At 43.1% G+C, this 18,867-nt stretch overlaps 1 protein-coding gene across 2 annotated transcripts in view; it reads right to left on the reverse strand.

Moving 5' to 3' along the window:
* Nucleotides 1–643: 643 nt before the first annotated feature.
* The window catches only part of nsf (Vesicle-fusing ATPase), a 41,869-nt gene continuing 23,645 nt past the window's right edge, over nt 644–18,867 (reverse strand). Inside the window, exons 3-22 of one of the 2 annotated variants that reach the window (XM_014192411.3) lie at nt 13,357–13,456; nt 13,116–13,155; nt 12,713–12,879; nt 12,361–12,468; nt 11,969–12,044; nt 7,651–7,806; nt 7,213–7,412; nt 6,385–6,550; nt 6,133–6,207; nt 5,791–5,978; nt 5,510–5,605; nt 5,195–5,351; nt 4,965–5,098; nt 4,515–4,581; nt 4,188–4,267; nt 3,892–4,026; nt 3,622–3,735; nt 3,439–3,494; nt 2,936–2,979; nt 1,619–1,748 (exon numbers count right to left, since the gene is read on the reverse strand). In XM_014192411.3, coding sequence (XP_014047886.1) covers nt 2,949–2,979; nt 3,439–3,494; nt 3,622–3,735; nt 3,892–4,026; nt 4,188–4,267; nt 4,515–4,581; nt 4,965–5,098; nt 5,195–5,351; nt 5,510–5,605; nt 5,791–5,978; nt 6,133–6,207; nt 6,385–6,550; nt 7,213–7,412; nt 7,651–7,806; nt 11,969–12,044; nt 12,361–12,468; nt 12,713–12,879; nt 13,116–13,155; nt 13,357–13,456 — 2,146 coding nt within the window. In that variant the 3' untranslated portion in view covers nt 1,619–1,748; nt 2,936–2,948. 2 annotated transcript variants of the gene reach the window in all.

Genomic DNA, 18,867 nt, shown 5'->3' on the forward strand with positions numbered 1-18,867 from the left:
TATCAGGACAGTGGGTGATGGTTAAAAAAAAATGTAACAGACACATTAGGGCCAAAACAGGAAGGTCCTTATCAAGTTTTGCTCATAACGAGGTCAGCAGTAAAGGTCCAAGGAAAATCACGATGGATACATGTCACTCATTGTAAAGTTGTCCATTTTGATGACAAAGCAGAGCCTAGTGCATAAAGAACTGATTGATAAGCAATCGGGGGCCAGTCTTGGGTGAAGAGGCATAGTAAGATGATCGGAACCTGATAAGCTTCTATGTTGTACATTTCAGTCATTATGTTAGGGATATCTAGGTGAAATGTCCAACGTTTTCCTGAAAATTGGGACATGCTTACTTAGGGAAATCTATGTTAAATATACATTTCTCTTGAAACCAGGACATGTTACTTTCCTTTTTCAGACTGTCAGAACCACTGGAGAGAATCACAGAGGACAGGGAAGAAATTACCATTTACCATCTACTTCCAAGCGTTGATTTGTCCTCTTTGAATAAACCTATTTTCCTCCCCGACTTGCATTGGGGTCTGCGTTATTGAAGAGTAACATCAACTGCTAACAGCACTGTACAGCTCGAGCTGGTTTGACAACTAACCTTCTTCACACAAACAACTAAACCAAAACTGGAGACTAGAGGTAGGTGTTGTTTTAACCTTGTGTATCTGTGCTTTTATTGCAATAATACATCTGCATGTTGACACACATGGTCAATTCACAGAACATAAAAATAGCTTTTTGACAACAAGCACTGTTCACATAAAGCAATAAATTAACAAATGCATCACAACAGACTGGTAAAATTTGGATTAAATTACACACACATACTGTACTTACGCACAGACAAAACACACTCACTCTTACAGGCATACACAGAAGCAATGCTTGTTCATACACACACATGCACACACAAAATATTGAAATCACAGTCAAACATAGAGCTGATTTGATAAGTAATAAAGGTTTCTGAATTGTTTAACACTGGTCTCGTACACACACAGTATCTATATTTGACAGACTACAACCAAGTTATAATCCAACACCACAATCTTCAAGTTTGGAGTGAGATAAACAATACTGATATATATATATATATATATATATATATATATATAGTCAATAGAATGATTTGAAATAATTCATGATATACTGTATTTTATATATACTATGTACAGAAAATAAATAACATAGGGTTGGAGGGAAATACATTTACACCCGAAACGACACTTCTTACTTCCACTACACTGTCTATGTTATCATCTGAATATTCAAATAGTTGCGATGACTGGCGCTTCATATGAATCTATGTGTATATATAATACATATCATGTTTCCAAGACTGATATATCTACTGGTCTGCATAAATATAGATAGCAAGACAGATACACAGCACTGTAAATACAGAAAGCTAAAACATACATGGCTAAATATACGCACAATGCACAAGACAGCACTTTGCAATCCATATTGTGTTTCACACAGATAACATATTGGAACGGGTACGATTTTCAATAGCTTTCTGTGACGTGATATGTCGATAGTGTCGGGTGGATGGATGATGACCAGCAGTTGCCACTGAAACATGCGTGGGTGAGAGGGGGCGACTTCTTCTCCCTCTCGGATTGGTTGGATGAGAATGGATGGAGAACGGAGGACGTCCTCCTCTCCTCCTTTTGTCTCTCGGTCAGACGCTCCTTCAGCTCTAGTCGAGCTTGTAGCTGCGGTCGTTGCGGTCGGTGCGTTCTCTGGAGAGACAGACGTGTGGAGATATGGAGATGAAACGGATTCAGGTGACAATGATTTACCAGTGTGTCCCCCCCCCCCACCTTAAACACATGACATATCGTAAACCACATTCGACTGTACTACAGCATGTACTCACACAACAACAACAACAAAATGGCAGAAACAAATGTTGAACAGGACTTAATATGCTATAAAACAAGAAGAAAACCATAATGGTGAACCCTACCTTTTAACAGTAATTTTAGCACTTTAATGACCTTTCTAATATACGGTAATTGTGTAGAATGTCTATTCAAAAGGAAAGCAAAGACTTCTTCATCTTGTCGGCTACCTTTTATCAAATCTGGCAAAAATGCTTCAGAACTATTCGTAAAGAGAAACTTCCCGAAAAAAAAAAAAAAAACAGCAATCTAGTACAGGGGTGCACAACTGTGGAAGAACTAAGGCTCTTCCACAGTCTTGCTGCTTTTGTTTCTCCCTGGTACTTGATGTCACCGATTCCCAGGTAGAAATCAGTCTGTAGTTCAAAGGGCTTGAGGACTGAGGCTATGCACCCCTGATATGGAATAAGTGGTGTCCGTTGTCAGAGACTATCACAGCAGGGTCAAAGCAGCCTCTAAATGACAATCTGGACAATACGTCATGGTAGGTCATGACATAGGGAGGGAATGATGATAAGGTTGTCTTATGTAATGCTTCTATTACATAGACACGATTGATGCGCAGGAGTGGCAGGCACGTCATGCATATAAGTCTTCAGTAACAACCTCATAACGCGGTCATTATAACGACATAAGAGATGTTATCAAATGTCTGGACAGCTGATGTCAGTTTACCTAAACAATAGCTTCTTTAACGACAAGTGTTAAATCAGTTTCCATAAGCTGATATATTTGACCGCAACTGCATATGCTTGATATGTCATTGGGTGATAATGTGATGTAGAATTTGGTCACTCATAGCACAAGTGGGCCAGAGGGTATTTATTGTAAAGGTAAATAGACACAGGAACGATCTCAGAAGTGCTAGCAGGGGCTTCTAGAGCTCTAAAACGTCGTTAGCGTTGTAATGAAGCTGAATGAGGGAAGCTAGTCCATAAAGCTAGAGAAGGTAGCTAGGGATGCTAGTTAAACGTCTGGGTAGCTAGCCTCGTAGCTAGCCCCGTAGCTTCTACTGATGGCCTTACCCTCAGCGACAGCTTAAATTCGGATGTGCTTGGCGTCATCCAACCTGGTGATGACAAGATGAGATCACACACCGGTCAACGACTGATACTCTGACTGCATTGGCAACCAGCGGGCAGGTAAAGTGATAGTATGACAACTTTATTCATACCCCTCTTCAAGAACACGGACAGGCGTGATACAGTGTTTCATGTTCATAGGATCCCATTTGTGTCAGTCAAATAAGTAATACTGATGTACTAGTATTACTACTATACTAGTTATACTACTAGTAATATAGTAAATCATGTTTTTTTTTTTTACTTTAGCCTTGTGCCTGTTGTTGTGTATCCTTGTTGTAATATTCACAGAGATAGAAATGGAATAATGGATACGCAGGAGAGGAAGGCAGGGTTATAAAGTCAAAGAAAGGAAGCGATTGGGTGGCTGTGATTGAGTCGCATGCAGGCAGGGCGAGGGTGATTGCGTGGGTGGGAAAGGTCGGGAGGGGTTGGGGAGTACTCACGCCCCCTCGTCTCTAAGAAGCTGCAGGAACTTAGTGACTCTGTACTCCACATCCATCTGGAGGAAAAAGAAGCAGGAAACCAAATATTAACACCAGTGCATTAGCTACTGGATGACACTTCTGGTCGACTGTTCTGCAGCTGATCGATGAGGAGGAGGAGGAGGAGCGCTGACTGCCACTGACCTGCAGAGACATTTCGATGAGCATCAGGAGCTTCTTGATGCCAATCCAGACCCTCTTTCCCTTGACGTGCTGACCGATGGTCACGCGCTCTGCGTCCGTGAAGCTTCCCAGTAGCTGCAATGGATACAGTGTCAATGAGTAAACACATGGCGCACAAGACAAGACAGCCGCATTAACTACTGAAACTCTTCATCAGTATGTATATTGTGTGTATTCACTTGTTTGTGTGTGTGTGTGTGTGTGTGTGTGTGTGTGTGTGTGTGTTAGCACCTCTAGGGCTTCCACCAGGTGTTCTCCAGTAGAGATGTTGGGGACGTGGATGGTGGTACTGAAGGCGTCCAGCATCTCCATCTCCTGCAGAACCTCCTTACGGCTGGTGGTGCCGATGATCAACAGCTTACGGCCCTGTAGGCAGAGTAAAGTACAGACAGAGTTACACACACGTACACGCACACGCGCACACTCACACGCACACAGGCTGGTGTAAATAAGCACATTAACGTAACGCAACACCTACATTAAGTAACGCAACCATGCCCGTGTTGTACTGAACAGTGAACACTCACTTTCGGAGGAGTCTTCTTCAGCAGCACCAGCAGGGCCTGGAGAACCATGTTGGAGAAGCGAGGTCCAATGGGAACGTAGTCTAAAAGGAGTGGAGCACAAAGAAAATCAGAACAGTACTACAGACAGGACCCACTAGTGTTGCTGCTGATTCCTTTAGCGTCCAAGACCAGGCCTTGGCTTTAGACACAGTGCTTTGTTGATCTGCAGCGTCACTGGGAAGTTTAAAAGAGATACGGGTTTGTCGCTCCACTAGAGACGGATCAGGGAGGTCCGCTAGACTAAATTGGAGAACGAGGTTTCAGAGGAGCGAGGAGGTAGAGAATCACCTAGGAGACGCTCAATGTCATCCACCACCACACAGCTCAGCTGAGACTTGTAGGCATCCTCGAAGATCTGAGGGAAGGAAGGCAGGGGACACAGAGTTAAATAACACAAAGAGACTCCATAATAATACCATACAGGAAGCATTGGTAATAATCTTAGCTCTTAGCTATTATTGTTACGTCAGATAGGAAAAGGGCGGGGAAGTAGCTAGTAAAGAGAGCGGTGGACGCAGGGATCGAACCCCTAACTCTATGGGGCAATGCGTGGTCCAGAGCCAGCAGTTCTACAACTAGTCTACCATTCGACCAGATTCTGGCACAGCATCTCTTTCTATGGGCATGGTGCCAGCCTTACAAAGACATTGGGGTCAAAACACTTAATAAAACCGCAGGAGCATTCAACAGTGTGCTGATAATCTATCCTTCTTTCATGGTGCCAGGCTTCACACCGACCTTCTTGATAGCCAGGCACTTGGAGTTTTCGGAGAAACCGATCATCTTGTCCGGGGAACAGATCTTGATGAAGGGGAACTCTGAGCTCTCCGAGATTTGGGCAGCCAGGGCCGTCTTTCCACTGTGAGGGGGTCCTAAGAGGACAGATGGACAAATAAAGACTGTTAGAGAGAGAGTTGGGGGGGGGGTTAACTGTGTGTGTTTGTGTGTGTGTGTGTGGTCAGGCCTACCCTCCAGTAGCACGGCCACCAGCGGTGTGCGGTCGCTGTTCTTGGTCTGCTGCACCAGCAGCTCCCCGTCATCCAGCACACAGGTCACCGGGTCGCCCCACTTGATGATGCCGTTCATGATGTAGCTGGCGTAGTCCTCCTGGTTGGAACCAAATGCCTGGGGGAGGAAGAGGGGGAGGAGGAGGATAAAGAGGAGGAAGAGTGGGCAGAACTTTTCAGGATTGGAATGATAGTCTAAGGGTCAATCGCAAATGACACCTTATTCACTTTGCCTAGTGTTCTTCGTAAATACACATATAGTAGAGAGATACCTACTGGTTTAATGTCGTTGTTCAGGGAGCCCATGAAGTCGCTTCTGGTGACCTGCAGCTTCTCGGCTCTCTCCGTGTCCACCTCCACTGTGGCTGTGGCCTGGACACACAGAAAGAAATAGCAGTCTGATCTGACTGTGGTATACAGAGTTAGGACAGAGTTAGCCCCTAAAAGCACCTTGCTAAGGGGTGGAATCTAACCATGTTATGGGTGTTCAAAGGTGTCAACTGGATAGTCTAACCGTATCATGGATGTTCGTGTTTGTTGATTGGTTGTACTCTAACCTTAATGTGGCGGTTCATGGCTGTTGATTGGGCAGCTCTGACCAGCCCCTCCAGTTCAGCACCACTGTAGTTCTTGGTCCCGGCAGCCAGCTCCTTCACGTCCACATCAGGAGCCAGCAGGCCGAAGTCACGCATCTTATTGGTGTGAATGTTGAGAATCTGAACACGTCCCTTCTCATCCGGAAGACCTGAGAGGGAGGGAAGGAAGAAAGAAAATGGTAGAAATGCATTCAGAGAGGGAGAGAGGTCACTACAATAATACAATAAAGGGTGGCGGAACATATGAAAAGAAACAAGCCAGGAGATAACAGAAAAGGCACAGAAAACATGTGGGATTCTTACCAATCTCCATCTTGACCTCGAACCTGCCAGGCCTCATCAGGGCATCATCTATCAGGTCAGGCCTGTTGGTCATCCCTGTGGGAAAGAGAACGAGAGAAAGGGGGATGCAAAGATAAAGATGGAGTTACTAGTTAAACCAGAGTCTTGTATTCATCTCTAGTGCTATGTGAGGCTTAAGGTAAGATTGGTATCTATACCTCAAATCTAACCATCTATGACCAGTATGTTATAGAAGAGTGTACTACCACCTACCTATGACCAAGATGTTGTTAAGCTGCTCTACTCCGTCTATCTTGGACAGCAGCTGGTTGACCACAGTGTCGTGGACTCCTGTACTGCCCTGCCCAGTACCTCTCTGCTTACAGATGGCATCCAGCTCATCAAAGATGATTATGTGCAGACCACTGTTAGCACCCAGCTAGGATGAGAGGAGACAAGGGTGAGTAGGAAGAGTGGATGAAGAGAAAGAGAGGGAGACAGTCAGTCATGCATGTACGTATAACATTTGTTTGTGATTTTATCCTCTTGGATGGATTTTTTATTTTTTTTACCCCTTTTTCTCCTCAATTTTGTGATATTCAAATTGGTAGTTACAATCTTGTCCCATCGCTGCAACTTCCGTAAGGACTCGGGAGAGACGAAGGTCGAGAGCCATGCGTCCTCCGAAACACAACCCTGCCAAGCCGCACTGCTTCTTGACACACTGGTCGCTTAACCCGGAAGCCAGCTGCACCAATGTGTTGGAGGAAACACACCGTACAACTGGTGACCGGGGTCAGCTTGCAGGCGCCCTGCCTGCCATAAGGTGTCGCTAGAGCACGATGGGACAAGGACATCCCGGCCTGCCAAACCCTCCCCTAACCCGGGCGGCGCTGGGCCAACTGTGCGCCGCCTCATCGGTTTCCCAGTCACAGCCAGCTGTGACACAGCCTGGGATCGAACACGGGTCTGTAGTGACGCCTCGAGCACTGCGATGCAGTGCCTTAGACCGCTCCGCCACTCAGGAGGCCGTGGATGGATTTTTTTAGTTCGATTAATTACTTCTGGTCGTCAAAAAAAAGATGGTGGCTGGCCACTCACCCTCTTCTGCTCCTCTTCTGCATCTGCGAAGAGCTTGCGGATGTTGGCCTCAGACTCTCCCACGAACTTGTTGAGGATCTCAGGGCCGTTGACGATCTTGGGCTCGCGGGAGTTGAGCATCTTGCCAATCTGCCTGGCCATCAGAGTCTTTCCACAACCAGGAGGCCCGAAGAGAAGGATTCCCTTCACGTGCTTACAACCTGGGGGGCAATGGAACAACGACTGTCTATAGACCTCTGAATATTTGAAAGCACAGCATGCTCCAGTTGTGTACACAGACAATTTAGTTCGTGACAAATTATCACTAGGAGGCGCCATGTTGCACATCCAATGCGGCAATTGTTCTGCCAATACTGCGGCTCGACCTTACTTTTTTGTGCCCGCAACTGTAGGTAGTACTGCATGATCTTACTAAGACGAAGGAGTGGGGAGCCTTACCCATCTGTTCCACAATGTCAGGAGGGAAGACACGAGAGGCGAAGGCTCGGCGGAAGATGTCGGAGAACTCCTTGTCCAGACCACCAATGCCCATGCGCTCAAAGTTCCAGTCCGGGTTGATGATGGTCTGACGCTGCTCTTTGGTCTTGGCCTTGCCTAGCGGGCAGAGAGGAATCAAATACAACTTTATTTAAAATGCATTAAAAACATACTCAAATAGACCTTACAATGAAAAAAGTCTAACAATGGATAAAGAACGGTTATTTTCCCATGGTTGAAGGATTTGATCAATCTTGGTCAACTTCGTCTAAATGTTTATTTTGACAAATCAAATCAAAGTTTATTGCTTGCGTAGACATATCTGTAGATGTTATAGCAGGTGCAGGTAAATGCTTGTGTTACTAGCTCCAACAGTGCAGTAGTACCTAGCAATGACAATAATCCAGAAAAATAAAGAAATTAAGAAATATCAGAACAAGCAAAGTCAGAGACTGGAATATATATGAATAGAAATAGTGTGTACAGCAGTAGTTATATAGAATGAGACATGACTACAATACAGTATATACATATAAAGTGGGTAAAACAGTATGTAAACATTATTAAAGTGATCAGTGTCCAATGACTATCTACTGTATGTATATAGGGCAGCAGTCTCTAAGGTGCAGAGTAGGATACCGGGTGGTACTTGGCTAGAACAGTGACTAAGGCTAGTGGTGACTGTTAAACAGTCTGATGGCCTAGAGATAGGAGCTGTTTCTCAGTCACTATTACAAATAAATAAAATAAAAAATTAATCGGTATCTGCTTTTTGTTTAGGTTCCTGCCTATAGGTGGGGAGGAGCAGAATGGAGGTGTGATCTGATTGGCCGAAGGGAGGGCGGGGGAAGGCCTTGTAGCCATCCTAGAAGGGAGAGTAGCAATGATCCAGGGTCCATGTTGTGTTTGAAGCACAGATGTGTCGATACAATTTCAGAAGCGGTTTCCTCAGATTTCCTTTATTAAAGTCCCCTACTACAATAAATAGATATGCTTTTTCCAGTTTGTACATAGTCCAGTGTAGTTCAAGGTAGTTAACGGTGCAGAAGATAGGCTATCCCATGGACCCAGAAAGAGTGTTATCAGCGCATTTGGTAAGTATTCAGACCCCTTGACTTTTTCCACATTTTATTATGTTACAGCCTTATTCTAAAATGAATTAAATCGTTTTTTCCCCCTCATCAATCTACACACAATAACCCATAATGACAAAGCAAAAACAGGTTTTTAGAAATGTGTGCAAATTTACTAAAAATAAAAAACAGAACCGTTGAAGTCAGAAGTTTACGTACACTTAGGTTGGAGTCATTAAAACTTGTTTTTCAACCACTCCACAAATTTCTTGTTAACAAACTATAGTTTTGGCAAGTCGGTTAGGACATCTACTTTGTGCATGACACAAGCAAAGAAGCACTGAGTTTAGGCCTTGGAATACATCCACAGGTACACTTCCAATTGACTCAAATGATGTCAATTAGCCCATCAGAAGCTTCTAAAGCCATGACATACTTTTCTGGAATTCTCCAAGCTGTTTAAAGGCACAGTCAACTTGGTGTATGTAAACTTCTGACCCACTGGAATTGTGATACAGTGAACTATAAGTGAAATAATCTGTCTGTAAACAATTGTTGGAAAAATTACTTGTGTCATGCACAAAGTAGATGTCCTAACCGACTTGCGAAAACTATAGTTTGTTAACAAGAAATTTGTGGAGTGGTTGAAAAACAAGTTTTAATGACTGCAATCTAAGTGTATGTAAACTTCCGACTTCAACTGTAAGTACATAAGTATTCAAACCATTTACTCAGTACAGTTGAAGCACCTTAGGCAGCCTCGAGTCTTCTTGGATGTGACGCTACAAGCTGGGCACATCTGTATTTGGGGAGTTTCTCCCATTCTTCTCTGCAGATTGTCTCAAGCTCTGTCAGGTTGGATGGGGTGCGTCGCTGCACAGCTATTTTCAGGTCTCTCCAGAGATGTTCGATCGGGTTCAAGTCCTGGCTCTAGCTGGGCCACTCAAGGACATTCAGAGACTTGACCTGAAGCCAAACCTGTGTTTTCTTGGCTGTGTGCTTAGTGTCGTTGTCCTGTTGGAAGGTGAACCTTAGCCCATTCTGAGATCCTGAGTGCTCAGAAGTAGGTTTTCATCGAGGAGCTCTGCATTTTGCTCCGCTCATCTTTCCATTGATCCTGACTAGTCTCCCAGTCCCTGCCGCTGAAAAACATCCCCACAGCATGATGCTGCCACCACCATGCTTCACTGTAGAGATGGTTCCAGGTTTCCTCCAGATATGACGCTTGGCATTCAGGCCAAAGAGTTCAATCTTGGTTTCATCAGACCAGAAAATCTTGTTTCTCGTGGTCTGAGAGTCCTTTAGGTGCCTTTTGACAAACTCCAAGTGGGCTGTCATGTGCCTTTTAATGAGGAGTGGCTTCCATCTGGGCACTCTACCATAAAGGCCTGATTAGTGGAGTGCTGCAGAGATGGTTGTCCTTCTGGAATATAATCCCATCTCCACAGAGCAACTCCAGAGCTCTGTCAGAGTGACCATCAGGTTCCTGGTCACCTCCCTGACCAAGGCCCTTCTCCACTGATTGCTCAGTTTGGATGGGAAGCCAGCTCTAGGAAGAGTCTTGGTGGTTCCAAACGTCTTCCATTTAAGAACGATGTGGTCTTGGGGAGCGCAGAAATGATTTGGTACCCTTCCCCAGATCTGTACCTTGACACAATCCTGTCTCGGAGCTCTACGGACAATTCCTTTGACTTCATGGCTTGGTTTTTGCTCTGACATGCAATGTCAATTGTGGGACCTTATATGTGCCTTTACAAATTATGTCCAATCAATCGAATGTACCATAGGTGGACTCCAATCAAGTTGTAGAAACATCTCAAGGATGATCAATGGAAACAGGATGCACCTGAGCTCAATTTCAAGTTTCATATCAAAGGGTCTGAAAACTCATGTAAATAAGGTATTTCTGTTTTATATTTGTAATAAATGTGAACATTTCTAAAAAAACATTTTTTTGTTTTGTTATTATAGGGTTATTTTGTGTGGATTGACGAGTGGAAAAAAATATTTAATCAATTTTTTTAATCCATCCATTTTAATCCATTCTGTTGAAAAACAAATGATAGTCCCTCTAAGTGCAAACCAGATGGGATGGAATATCGCTACAGAATGCTGTGGTAGCCATGCTGGTTAAGTGTGTCTTAAATTCTAAATAAATCACTGACAGTGTCACCAGCAAAGCACCCCCACACCATGTCACCTCCTCCTCCATGCTTCATGGGGGGAGCCACACATGCGGAGATCATCCGTTCACCTACTCTGCGTCTCACAAAGACGCAGTGGTTGGAACCAAAAATCTAAAATTCAGACCAAAGGCCAGATTTCCACCGGTCTAATGTCCATTGCTTGTGTTTCTTGGCCCAAGCAAGTCTCTTCTTTTTATTGGTCTCTTTTAGTAGTGGTTTCTTTGCAGCAATTCAACAAGGAAGGCCTGATTCATGCAGTCTCCTCTGAACAGTTGATGTTGAGATGTGTCTGTTACTTGAAGTCTGTGAAGCATTTATTTGGGCTGCAATCTGAGGTGCAGTTAACTCTAATGAACTTATCCGCTGCAGTAGAGGTAACTCTGGGCATTCCTTTCCTGTGGCGGTCCCATGAGAGCCAGTTTCATCACAGTGCTTGATGGTTTTTGCGACTGCACTTGAAGAAATTTTCAAAGTTCTTGTAATTTTCCGGAATGACTGACCTTCATCTCTTAAAGTAATGATGGACTGTCATTTCTCTTTGCTTATTTGAGCAGTTCTTGCCATAATATGGATTTGGTCTTTTACCAAATAGGGCTATCTTCCGTATACCCCCCCACCTTGTCACAACACAACTGATTGGCTCAAACGCATTAAGAAGGAAAGAAATTCCACAAATTAACTTTTAACAAGGCACACCTGTTAATTGAAATGCATTCCAGGTGACTACCTCATGAAGCTGGTAGAGCGAATGGGAAGAGTGTGCAAAGCTGACATCAAGGCAAAGGGTGGCTACTTTATAGAATCTCAAATATCTTTTGTTTTGTTTAACACTTTTTTGTTACTACATGATTCCATATGTGTTATTTCATAGTTTTGAAGTCTTCACTATTATTCTACAATGTAGAACATAGTACAAATAAAGAAAAACCTTTGAATGAGTAGGTGAGTCCAAACTTTTGACTGGTACTGTAGCTCCTACATAATCTACCTGTATTCTGTATGGACTCCTCTGTAACTTACCAACTAACGTGAGGGAGGAGCTCTCTGCTTTCTCGAAAACCACCTGGCTGTTCCCCACCAGCAGGCCAATGTCAATCTAAGGGAAACAGGAATTGTTGGAATTATTACCAACTACTGGTTATTACAAATAACTGTTCCAAATAAACTCGTACAATTCTGCAGAGTTCCTTTTGGACTTCGACCAGCACCCCAGCAGCACATTCCCTCATCAAATAGAGACCCCGTTCGAAATGAAGGGGCAGGTGAAAGCAAGGGCTCCACCACTTGGCATTCACCTGTCCAGTCATTTCTAATCATGGATTACTTCAAGGAAGGGGGGTAAATTCCGACGGGGGCCCATATCATGAAGGGTTGAGGCGTTACAGCAGTAGGTCAATGGTAACTCTGGGTACCTTCTGCTTCTTGCCTGATGCTGGCTCTCCCTTGAGGATGCTTGCGTCCATGGCCTCAATGTCTTTGATCACCAGCCCAAAAAGCTTGTCGCAGAAACTAAACACCATCTGTGGGGGGGAAGGGAGGAGGACAGGAAGAATGATAGAAGAAAGGAGGAGGATGAGAAGAGAGAGGAGGAAGGCTGTGCGAGGTTACATCCCAATTCTCCCAAGTTTGCACTCCCACCCACATCTAAATTCATTTGATTGATTTAAGCCACCAGTCTTTTTCCTTGTAACTCCAGGGAAGGGAAATGTGCAGGAAAAGTGTGAAGAGTTGTGACCGGCTGTAGTGTTTGCTGTTCTGACTGACCTGCTGGGTGACAGAGAAGGCCTGGTTGTTGAACTGCTGGATGAACTCGCTGGCCATCTTGTCCGAGTCGTAGGGGCTGGTGTCCGTGCTCTTCTTCTGGAGGAAGTCAATCTCTATAGTCATGGCACCGATGCATTGTTGGGACTTGTCAAAGTTGTAGTTGGCCACTATGAGGGGAGAGGACTCATGTCAGATATGTATCTAGTACCGTATAATTTGTACTCGCAGAAATACTGTACTGTCAAATTAAATAGGTGTTGTATGTTAAGGTGAGCTATGGGCTGTGGTCAAGGTGTGAAGGTACAGTATATTAGGGACTGTGCAGGGTGCAGTGTAAATGAGGCAGAGCTGTGATCATAGTTTTCTTTTCCTCAGACTCATTAATGAAATGGAGTGAATTTACCTTCCACCTCCTGTCCAATGGACAGACCGGCCCATTTCCTCTGAGAGAGAGAGAGAAAGAAGAGAGATAAGTCAGCCAACAATTGCAGGGAAGCAGAGAGAAGAGGGACCTGTATGCTTCAAATATTAGAATTGTAGTTTTGGAGAAATTCGTTAAGATTATAAATAGATCTATGGGTATACTATACAATAGATTGAACATTCAGTATAATATACAGATCTGGACTAGGTGTGTGTTTTACCTGTGGCAGACTGAAAGCGATAGTGCCAGGGACTATGGCGTGGTGGGTTTTTGTAGTGAACACAAACTTGTGAGTTGGCGTAGTCTTCACAGTCACATGTCTGTAGAGAGAGGGTTAGAGACTCATGGACATCTGTTCCATATATGCAGGCAACGGCATGACCTCAATAGAACATCATATTTACAAATACTTTTTCCCCCACCTAACAGCTATTCTGCTAATGATTTTTTAGAATGATGATTATAGAGTATAGTTTGTAGTATGAAATCAGAAAAAGACTACCTTCACAGCAAAAACAGTGCACTAATTATATGACAATAAAAAAATGAATACACACATGTAGATAGCTGTGTACTAGTTCTGCAGAGAGGAAACAAAGGAGATGCCAATCTCAGTCAAAACCCTACTGTAACGGAGTGACTATAGTTCTCAAAACAACATATTTATATTTGAAAATATAATTTCATTGTGGGTAGGACAGCCATGGAGGAAAGAAATGAATCCAACATTTCCCAGGAATAGAGGAGAGGGTAGGTGGCAGGGCTATAGGTCCAAATCAACAACATGTTTCTAAACAACACTCCCTCTCTTCCCCGTTTGAGAACCAAGAGGATTCCATGGCTAGAGGACTAATCTCAAATTAGCAAGAGATTATACTCTGTGTGGTCCTTAACTATGAGCACAAAAGAGATAAGAGAGATCCGGTGGGAAAAGCTGCTATTGAATTCAACTACTTATTGATTCCTATTTATTATTCAACAACTAGTTATAATATGGAGTACCGCAAGGTTCAATGCTAGGACTGTTCAATTTTATACTTACAACTCGTGCTAAATTAAGATATTCTACTGAATTAAATCAACCAGACTCAGAGGTAAACTTCAACATGTCTTTACTCCATCACTGTCCGTGTAATCCCTCACATTCCTTTACTGACGTGGTGACGTCCCATCTCAGTACGTCACATCAATACACGACATCCCCCCTTTACTTGGATAGGAACTTCAATGTCAACCTGACATACACAACTGCACTTATTCCTTATCTGTATAGCAACCTTTATGTTATTAATAAACAACTTAAATCTGTTCAATGTCTTATTATTTCTGTTCTCCTAATGGACTTTCCTTTATTTTTTTGCAACAAAACATTCTGCACTTTTTCTTTCAAAACATAACTCAAACATTCAGAGTCTTCGCATTAGTCCTTTTTTTCATTTTATACTGGTTTTCTGGTTTTCTATGTACCGTCTCAGATTAGGACACTGCTCCACAGTCTCTTTCAGTTGTGTGTGGTCCTTTGATTGTGGATCCGGCTCCTCAAATATATACAGTGAGGGAAAAAAGTATTTGATCCCCTGCTGATTTTGTACGTTTGCCCACCTTTACGGCGTAGTGTGTTACCAAGTGTTTTCTTGGTGACTATGGTCCCAGCTGCCTTGAGATCATTGACAAGATCCTCCCGTGTAGTTCTGGGCTGATTCCTCACCGTTCTCATGATCATTGCAACTCCACGAGGTGAGATCTTGCATGGAGCCCCAGGCCGAGGGAGATTGACAGTTCTTTTGTGTTTCTTCCATTTGCGAATAATCGCACCAACTGTTGTCACTTTCTCACCAAGCTGCTTGGCGATGTTCTTGTAGCCCATTCCAGCCTTGTGTAGGTCTACAATCTTGTCCCTGACATCCTTGGAGAGCTCTTTGGTCTTGGCCATGGTGGAGAGTTTGGAATCTGATTGATTGATTGCTTCTGTGGACAGGTGTCTTTTATACAGGTAACGAGCTGAGATTAGGAGCACACTGGTATGTGGACAACTCGGTATTCAAAGAATACAACGTTCGCTGAAGAGGTACAGTGACGGAAAAAAGTATTTGATCCCCTGCTGATTTTGTACGTTTGCCCACTGACAAAGAAATGATCAGTCTATAATTTTAATGGTAGGTTTATTTTATACATGTAACGAGCTGAGATTAGGAGCACACTCTTAAAGGGAGTGCTCCTAATCTCATTTTGTTATCTGTGTAAAAGACACCTAGGAGCCATAAATCTTTCTGATTGAGAGGGGGTCAAATACTTATTTCCCTCATTAAAATGCAAATCAATTTATAACATTTTTGACATGCGTGTTTCTGGATTTTTTTGTTGTAATTCTGTCTCTCACTGTTCAAATAAACCTACCATTAAAATTATAGACTGATCATTTCTTTGTCAGTGGGCAAACGTACAAAATCAGCAGGGGATCAAATACGTTTTTCCCTCACTGTACCTCTTCAGCGAATGTTGTATTCCTTGAATACCTGGCTCCAGTTGGAGATTGAACAACCACATTTTTTTCCCTCTTTATTGACCACAGTTTGTGGTATCTTGTTGAAAGTTGTTGTGAACTCGTCTGTTTTCTCCTGTTTCAGGAGAACCTGGTCTCTGACGTCCACGTCGGAGTGTTTGGCTCTGCGACGGCTGTCTGCATAGATCTTGGATTTCCCTTTCTGCTCAACATCATTGTCCCGTGCCTCCAGGTCACTCTGCTATATCTGGAAGCTTTCCCCTTGGGACTAATTGTCCGATTACACACCGTTCATTTTCTATGGGTGCAAATGCCTGGCTTGTCTCATAACACCCATTCTGAATAGCATCTCTCACTTCTTTTAGCTCTTCATCTGCAGCTAATTGGTCTTGTGGTCATTGCATTTGGAGTTGCATTCACAGCCGCAAATCTTACATAATCCTCTGCTCTATGTGCGTGTGAGTCTTTCACTGCAGTCTTCCCAATTAGACAAGACAGAAGGTCTGCGATGTTGTTTTTCCCTGGTATGTGGACAACTCGAAAGTCATAGGGGTTGGAGTCTCAGCACCCACCGTTCGATGCGAGTGCATGGCTTTGAGCAAGGACTGTAAATAGCTTCTAACATCTTGTGGTCAGTCACTAGATCAAATTCCCTGCAGTGTTTAACCTTTATTTAACTAGGCAAGTCAGTTAACAACAAATTCTTATTTTCAATGACGGCCTAAGAACAGTGGGTTAACTGCCTTGTTCAGGGTACAACAGATTTGTACCTTGTCAGCTCGGGGATTTGAACTCACAACCTTTCAGTTATTAGTCCAACGCTCTAACCACTAGGCTACGCTGCTGCCCCACACAGTGTACACACGGGTGAAGCCTTTCACAAGCCCAAACCAATGCAAGTGCCTCACGTTCAGTTTGTGAATATCTATGTTCACACTGACAGTCTCTTGCTCACATAACAGACTGGAACCATTTATCCTTGTTGTTCTTGCATAAGCACAGCTCCTAGGCCCACTGGTCCTTCATCTGCTATTACCGTAAATTCCGGACTATAAGCCGCAACTTTTTTCCCAGCTTTGAACCTCGCGGCTTAAACAATGACGTGGCTAATATATGGATTTTATCCGCTTTCAAAAAAAAAAAAAATCGCCAAAAAAACACATTCTGTAACGTGCTCAGTTTTCTGGCGGCATGAAGCTTTCATTAGACCAATGAAATTGCCGAACGGGTTAAGGTCAAACAACTTTTTTGTTTACTGTTTAGATTAAATCGAGCGCTCTCAAACTTCCCATCATTCTGATTACGGTAGTCATTTTGTCACCCTCATCATGGCAAAGACACGGAGAAATGCATATGATGCAGCTTTCAAGTTGAAGGCGATTGATCTGGCTGTTGGAAAAGGAAATAGAGCTGCTGCACGGGAGCTTGGTCTTAATGAGTCGATGATAAGACGTTGGAAACAGCAGTGTGAGGAATTGACTCAGTGCAAAAACACAACTAAAGCTTACTGCTAATTTGTTACAAGCCGTGTTTCGTTAAAGCCTATTTATTTTTGTTACAAGCCGTGTTTCGTTAAAGCCTGTGTAAAGTTTGTTTGTTTCAATGTACCGGTAGGCACCTGCGGCTTATAGACATGTGCGGCTTATTTATGTTCAAAATAATATATTTTTTAAAATTCAGTGGGTGCGGCTTATATTCAGGTGCGCTTAATAGTCTGGAAATTACGGTACTTTTGTGGGCGCGTCTTTGTCAAAGTATGCGAGTGTCGCAGCTTCAGCCAGTTACTCTTTTAGCCTGTTGGGGATAGGGGACAGTATTTACACGGCCGGATAAAAAAAACGTACCCGATTTAATCTGGTTACTACTCCTGCCCAGTAACTAGAATATGCATATAATTATTGACCTTTGGATAGAAAACACCCTAATGTTTCTAAAACTGTTTGAATGGTGTCTGTGAGTATAACAGAACTCATATGGCAGGCAAAAACCTGAGAAGATTCTGAACAGGAAGTGGCCTGTCTGACAAGTTGTTGTTCATCTTGGCTCTTTTTATTGAAGACTGAGGATCTTTGCTGTAACGTGACACTTCCTACGGCTCCCATAGGCTCTCAGAACCCGGGAAAAAGCTGAATGATATCGAGGCAGCCCCAGGCTGAAACACATTATCGCGTTTGGATAGTGGCCGGTCAGAGTACTCGGAGACTCAGGCTCGAGCACGAGATGTTTTTATTTTCTCTCTCTTTGTACGTATACACACTTTCCCGGTCGGAATATTATCGCTTTTTTATGAGAAAAATGGCATAAAAATTGATTTTATACAGCGGTTGACATGCTTCGAAGTACGGTAATGGAATATTTAGAATTTTTTTGTCACGAAATGCGCCGTGCTCGTCACCCTTATTTACCCTTTCGGATAGTGTCTTGAACGCACGAACAAAACGCCGCTATTTGGATATAACAATGGATTATTTGGGACCAAACCAACATTTGTTATTGAAGTAGAAGTCCTGGGAGTGCATTCTGATGAAGAACAGCAAAGGTAATAACATTTTTCTTATAGTAAATCTGACTTTGGTGAGTGCTAAACTTGCTGGGTGTCTAAATAGCTAGCCCTGTGATGCCGGGCTATCTACTGAGAATATTGCAAAATGTGCTTTCACCGAAAAGCTATGTTTTAATCGGACATATCGAGTGCATAGAGGAGTTCTGTATCTATAATTCTTAAAATAATTGTTATGTTTTTTGTGAACGTTTATCGTGAGTAATTTAGTAAATTCACCGGCAGTGTTCGGTGGGAATGCTAGTCACATGCTAATGTAAAAAGCTGTTTTTTGATATAAATATGAACTTGATTGAACAAAACATGCATGTATTGTATAACATAATGTCCTAGGGTTGTCATCTGATGAAGATCATCAAAGGTTAGTGCTGCATTTAGCTGTGGTTTGGGTTTATGTGACATTATATGCTAGCTTGAAAAATGGGTGTCTGATTATTTCTGGCTGGGTACTCTGCTGACATAATCTAATGTTTTGCTTTCGTTGTAAAGCCTTTTTGAAATCGGACAGTGTGGTTAGATTAATGAGAGTCTTGTCTTTAAAATGGTGTAAAATAGTCATATGTTTGAAAAATTGAAGTTTTTGCATTTTTGAGGTATTTGAATATCGCTCCACGGGATTACACTGGCTGTTGAGCAAGCGTCCCACCTAGCCCAGAGAGGTTAAAATG

The sequence above is a fragment of the Salmo salar genome, chromosome 03 (genome assembly GCF_965601325.2).
Source record: "Salmo salar chromosome 03, fSalSal1, whole genome shotgun sequence".
In the NCBI taxonomy this organism is placed as follows: domain Eukaryota; kingdom Metazoa; phylum Chordata; class Actinopteri; order Salmoniformes; family Salmonidae; genus Salmo; species Salmo salar.